Source organism: Schistocerca piceifrons, chromosome 7 (genome assembly GCF_021461385.2).
Source record: "Schistocerca piceifrons isolate TAMUIC-IGC-003096 chromosome 7, iqSchPice1.1, whole genome shotgun sequence".
Classification (NCBI taxonomy): domain Eukaryota; kingdom Metazoa; phylum Arthropoda; class Insecta; order Orthoptera; family Acrididae; genus Schistocerca; species Schistocerca piceifrons.
In genome coordinates this window covers 130,541,594-130,547,320 of record NC_060144.1, presented here as the reverse complement: position 1 = coordinate 130,547,320, position 5,727 = coordinate 130,541,594, and the positions used below count along the sequence as shown (strand labels likewise).

Below are 5,727 nucleotides of genomic sequence, written 5' to 3'. Positions count from 1 at the left end.
TTTGCCATTTTCCCATATTTGCCATTTTCCCATATTCGCCATTTTCCCATATTCGCCATTTTCCCATATTTGCCATGTAGCCATTACTAATGACCCTATCTTTCCAACCGATTTCTTCTACTCATGTTGTGCCATAAAATTCTCTTCTGCTATATTTGCGAGTTACCAATATTAGCGATATTCCCATATCTGCGTTTTTCCCATATCTGCGTTTTTCCCATATCTACGTTTTTTCCATATTTGCGTTTTTTCCAAACTTGGGTTTCTGCCATATTTGCGTTTTTCCCATATTTGCGTTTTCCCCATATCTACGATTACCCCATATTTACGTTTACCCCATATTTACGTTTACCCCATATTTACGTTTACCCCATATTTACGTTTACCCCATATTTACGTTTACCCCATATTTACGTTTACCCCATATTTACGTTTTCCCCTGTTTTGCGTTTTCCCCTGTCTTGCGTTTTCCCCTGTTTTGCGTTTTCCCCTGTTTTGCGTTTTCCCCTGTTTTGCGTTTTCCCCTGTTTTGCGTTTTCCCCTGTTTTGCGTTTTCCCCTGTTTTGCGTTTTCCCCTGATTTGCGTTTTCCCCTGTTTTGCGTTTTCCCCTGTTTTGCGTTTTCCCCTGTTTTGCGTTTTCCCCTGTTTTGCGTTTTCCCCTGTTTTGCGTTTTTCCCTGTTTTGCGTTTTTCCCTGTTTTGCGTTTTTCCCTGTTTTGCGTTTTTCCCTGTTTTGCGTTTTTCCCATATTTGGGTTTTTCCTTTATTTGCGTTTTTCCCATATTTGCGTTTTTCCCATATTTGCGTTTTTCCCATATTTGCATTTTTCCCATATTTGCATTTTTCCCATATTTGCATTTTTCCCATATTTGCGTTTTTCCCATATTTGCGTTTTTCCCATATTTGCGTTTTTCCCATATTTGCGTTTTTCCCATATTTGCGTTTTTCCCATATTTGCGTTTTTCCCATATTTGCGTTTTTCCCATATTTGTGGTTTTCCCATATTTGCGTTTTTCCCTTATTTGCGTTTTTCCCATATTTGCGTTTTTCCCATATTTGCGTTTTCTCCATGATTGCGTTTTTCCCATATTTACATTTTTCCCATATTTGCGTTTCTGCCATACTTGCGTTTTTCCCACGTTCGCGTTTTTGCCATACTTGCGTTTTTCCCATATTCGCGTTTTTGCCATATTTGCGTTTTTCCCATATTTGCGATTTTGCCATTTTTGCGTTATTCCCTTATTTGCTTTTTTGCCATTATTGCGTTTTTCCCAATTTTTCGTTTTTCCTTTGTTTACGTTTTTATCATATTTATGTTTTTCCTATATTTGCGAATTTCCCAAATTTGCGATTTTCTCAAATTTGTGTTTTTCTCAAATTTGCGATTTTCTCATATTTGCATTTTCCCATATTTGCATTTTCCCATATTTGCATTTTCCCATATTTGCATTTTCCCATATGTCATTTTCCCATATTTGCCATTTTCCCATATTTGCCATTATCCCATATTTGCTATTTTCCCATTATTTATGAACCCATCCTACCAACTGATTCCTTCTACTCATGTTTTGCCACAAAATTTTCTGCTGCAATATTTGCGAGTTTCCAATATTAGCGATTTTCTCACATTCGGGTTTTTGCCATATTTGCGATTTTCCCATATTTGACATTTTGCCATATTTGCCATTTTCCCATATTTACCATTTTCCCATATATGTGTTTTCCCCATATTCTCGTTTTCCCCATATTCTCGTTTTCCCCATATTTTCGTTTTTCCCATATGTTCGTTTTTCTCATATTTTCCTTTTTCCCATATTTTCGTTTTTCCCATATTTTCGTTTTTCCCATATTTTCGTTTTTCTCATATTTTCGTTTTTCCCATATTTGCGTTTTTCATATATATGCGTTTTTAACATATTTGCATTTCTACCATGTTTGCGTTTTTCCGATATTTGCGTTTTTCCGATATTTGCGTTTTTCCGATATTTCCGTTTTTCCCATATTTGCGTTTTTCCCATATTTGCGTTTTTCCCATATTTGCGTTTTTCCCATATTTGCGTTTTTCCCCTATTAGCGTATTTGCTATATGTGCGTTTGTCCCATATTTGCGTTGTGGCCACATTTGCGTTGTGGCCACATTTGCGTTGTGGCCACATTTGCGTTGTGGCCACATTTGCGTTTTTGCCATGTTTTCGTTTTTGCATACTTGCGTTTTTCCCATATTTGCGTATCTCCCATATTTGCGTTTTTGTCATATTTGCGATTTTGCCATATTTGCGTTTTTCCCATATTTGCGTTTTTCCCATATTTGCGTTTTCCCATATTTGCGTTCTTCCCATATTTGCGTTTTTCCCATATTTGCGTTTTTCCCATATTTGCGTTTTTCCCATATTTGCGTTTTTCCCATATTCGCGTTTTTGCCATATTTGCGATTTTCCCAAATTTGCGTTTTTCCCAAATTTACGTTTTTCCCAAATTTACGTTTTTCCCAAATTTACGTTTTTCCCAAATTTACGTTTTTCCCAAATTTGCGTTTTCCCAAATTTGCGTTTTCCCAAATTTGCGTTTTCCCAAATTTGCGTTTTTCCCAAATTTGCGTTTTTCCCATATTTGTGTTTTTACCATATTCGCGTTTCTTCCATGTTTGCAGTTATCCCATATTTGCGTTTTTCTCATATTTGCGTTTTTCCGCTATTAGCGTTTTTCCCATAATTGCGTTTTACCCATATATATGTTTTACCCATATTTGCGTTTTCCCATTTTAGCGTTTTTGCTATATGTGCGTTTTTCACATTTTTGCAATTTTCCCATATTTGAGTTTTTTACATATTTGCGTTTTTCCCAAATATGCGTTTTTCTCATATTAGCATTTTTGCTATATGTTCGTTTTTCCCATATTTGCGTTTTTCCCATATTTGCGTTTTTCCCATATTTGCATTTTTCCCATATTTGCGTTTTTCCCATATTTGCGTTTTTCCCATATTTGCGTTTTTCCCATATTTGCGTTTTTCCCATATTTGCGTTTTTCCCATATTTGCGTTTTTTCCATATTTGCGTTTTTCCCTTACTTGCATTATTCCCATATATGTGTTGGTTCAAATGGCTCTGAGCACTATGGGACTCAACTGCTGAGGTCATTAGTCCCCTAGAACTTAGAACTAGTTAAACCTAACTAACCTAAGGACATCACAAACATCCATGCCCGAGGCAGGATTCGAACCTGCGACCGTAGCGGTCTTGCGGTTCCAGACTGCAGCACCTTTAACCGCACGGCCACTTCGGCCGGCATATATGTGTTGTTCCCATATTTGCGTTTTCCCATTTTAGCGTTTTTGCTATATGTGCGTTTTTCCCATTTTTGCAATTTTCCCATATTTGCGTTTTTCCCATATTTGCGTTTTTCCCAAAATTTCGTTTTTCCCACATTTGCGTTTTTCCCATATTAGCGTACTTCCCATATTTGCGTATATCACATATTTGTGTTTTTCCCATTTGCGATTTTCCCATATTTGCGATTTTCCCATATTTGCGATTTTCCCATATTTGCTATTTTCCCATATTTGCCATTTTCCCATATTTGCCATTTTCCCATATTTGCCATTTTCCCATATTTGCCACTTTCCCATATTTGCCACTTTCCCATATTTGCCACTTTCCCATATTTGCCATTGTCCCATGTTTGTCATTTTCCCATATTTGCCATTTTTCCATTACTCATGAACCCATCTTACCAACCGATTCCTTCTACTCATGTTGTGCCACTAAATTATCTTCTACTATATTTGCTAGTTTCCAATATTAGCGATTTTCCCATATTAGCGATTTTCCCATATTCGCGTTTTTCCCATATTCGCGTTTTTCCCATATTCGCGTTTTTCCCATATTCGCGTTTTTCCCATATTCGCGTTTTTCCCATATTCGCGTTTTTCCCATATTCGCGTTTTTCCCATATTCGCGTTTTGCCATATTTGCCATATTTGCCATATTTGCCATATTTGCCATATTTGCCATTCTGCCATATTTGTGTTTCTCCCATATTTGCGTTTTTCGCATATTTACGTTTTTCCCATATTTGCGTTTTTCCCATATTTGCGTTTTTCCCATATTTGCGTTTTTCCCATATTCGCCTTTTTCCCATATTCGCGTTTTTCCCATATTCGCGTTTTGCCATATTTGCCATATTTGCCATATTTGCCATTCTGCCATATTTGTGTTTCTCCCATATTTGCGTTATTCCCATATTTGCGTTTTTCCCATATTTGCGTTTTTCCCATATTTGCGTTTTTCCCATATTTTCGTTTTTCCCATATTTTCTATGGCTGTGTGCGCCGCCTTATAGGTGGGTGACCTTGATCGGGACTTAGCCGTTTAGCGAGGCAGCCAGGGAACGCGGCCCCTAGTATTACTAGGGCCGCGTTGCACTAAAATAAAGTTTATCACCGGAAGTTGCGCAAGCGATAAGGTAGCGCTGAATGGAGCTCTCGGCGCGGTTCCTGTTTCTGCGTCAGTCGACTGCAGGCAGCAGCACGCAGCACACAGCCATGCCGTACCATCGTAGGAGATACAATAGGAGGAGCAGAATGCCAGTGTATAAAACTGTTTTTAGTTTTGATGAGACACCAAACCCTGTCTCTCAACAGGAGATACTGTCTGGTCCAATAACATTTGTTGGCTGTAAGATTACGTTTTCTTGTACCACAAATGAAGTTGTTCCAGGTAATTCATGGATGACACTTGCTTTTCTTCAAAGCTTTTTATTGCGCCGCTCTTTCCGGGTGCAAGTCGGTGCCACCTCTAGTTCATCTTATATACAGGAAAATGGGGTCCCGCAGGGTTCAGTGTTGAGCGTCTCCTTATTTCTAGTGGCCATTAATGGTCTGGCTGCAGCAGTGGGGTCGTCGGTGTCTCCTTCTTTGTATGCCGACGACTTCTGCATCTCATTTAGCTCCACGACTACGGGAGTCGCCGACCGCAGGCTGCAAGTCGCCGTTCGCAAGGCAGCATCATGGGCTCTGACTCATGGTTTTCAGTTCTCTGCACCCAAGACTCGAGTTATGCACTTCTGCAGGCGTCGGACGGTCCACCCTCATCCTGAACTTTACCTCGACGGCCACCTGCTTGAAGTGGTGGACACTTGCCGCTTCTTGGGACTCGTGTTTGATGCCCGGCTCACATGGGTTCCTCATGTTACTCAACTGAAGCAAAAATGCTGGCGGCACCTCAACGCCCTCCGCTGCCTTAGCCACACGTCTTGGGGTGCAGATTGCTGCACGCTGCTGCGATTGTACAGATCCCTTGTGCAGTCCCGGCTTGATTATGGGAGCCTGGCCTATGGGTCTGCATCACCCTCAGTGTTGAAGTTGTTAGACTCGATACACCACTGTGGGGTTCGGCTTGCAACTGGCGCTTTTCGCACCAGCCCCGTGGATAGTCTACTGGTGGAGGCCGGGGTTCCCCCGCTGCGGATTCGCCGCCATCGTCTGCTCGCCGACTATGCTGTCCACGTGCGTTGCTCGCCAGGCCATCCCAATCGTCGCCTGCTTTTCCCTGCCATGGTCCTCCATCTGCCCGAACAGCGACCTAGGTCTGGGCTTTCCGTAGCTGTCCGTGTCCAGTCCCTGATGTCAGAACTGGGGTCATTCCCTCTTCTGCCTCCCTTCCGGGTCCGAACACCTACGCCTCCCTGGTGTTTGTCCCGGCCGTCCGTCCGTGTGGATTTGGCACAGG

At 41.2% G+C, this 5,727-nt stretch overlaps 2 protein-coding genes across 2 annotated transcripts; both read right to left on the bottom strand.

Moving 5' to 3' along the window:
• Positions 1–416: 416 nt before the first annotated feature.
• Positions 417–1,499, bottom strand: LOC124805503. The gene is made up of 2 exons (XM_047266067.1): positions 1,401–1,499; positions 417–1,322 (listed from the first exon to the last, which is right to left on the bottom strand). Exons 1-2 carry the CDS (start codon positions 1,497–1,499, stop codon positions 417–419), a joined length of 1,005 nt encoding a protein of 334 aa, XP_047122023.1.
• A 2,267-nt stretch (positions 1,500–3,766) lies between these two features.
• Positions 3,767–4,291, bottom strand: LOC124805502. The gene has a single exon (XM_047266066.1). It carries the CDS (start codon positions 4,289–4,291, stop codon positions 3,767–3,769), a length of 525 nt encoding a protein of 174 aa, XP_047122022.1.
• Between the last annotated feature and the right edge of the window lie 1,436 nt (positions 4,292–5,727).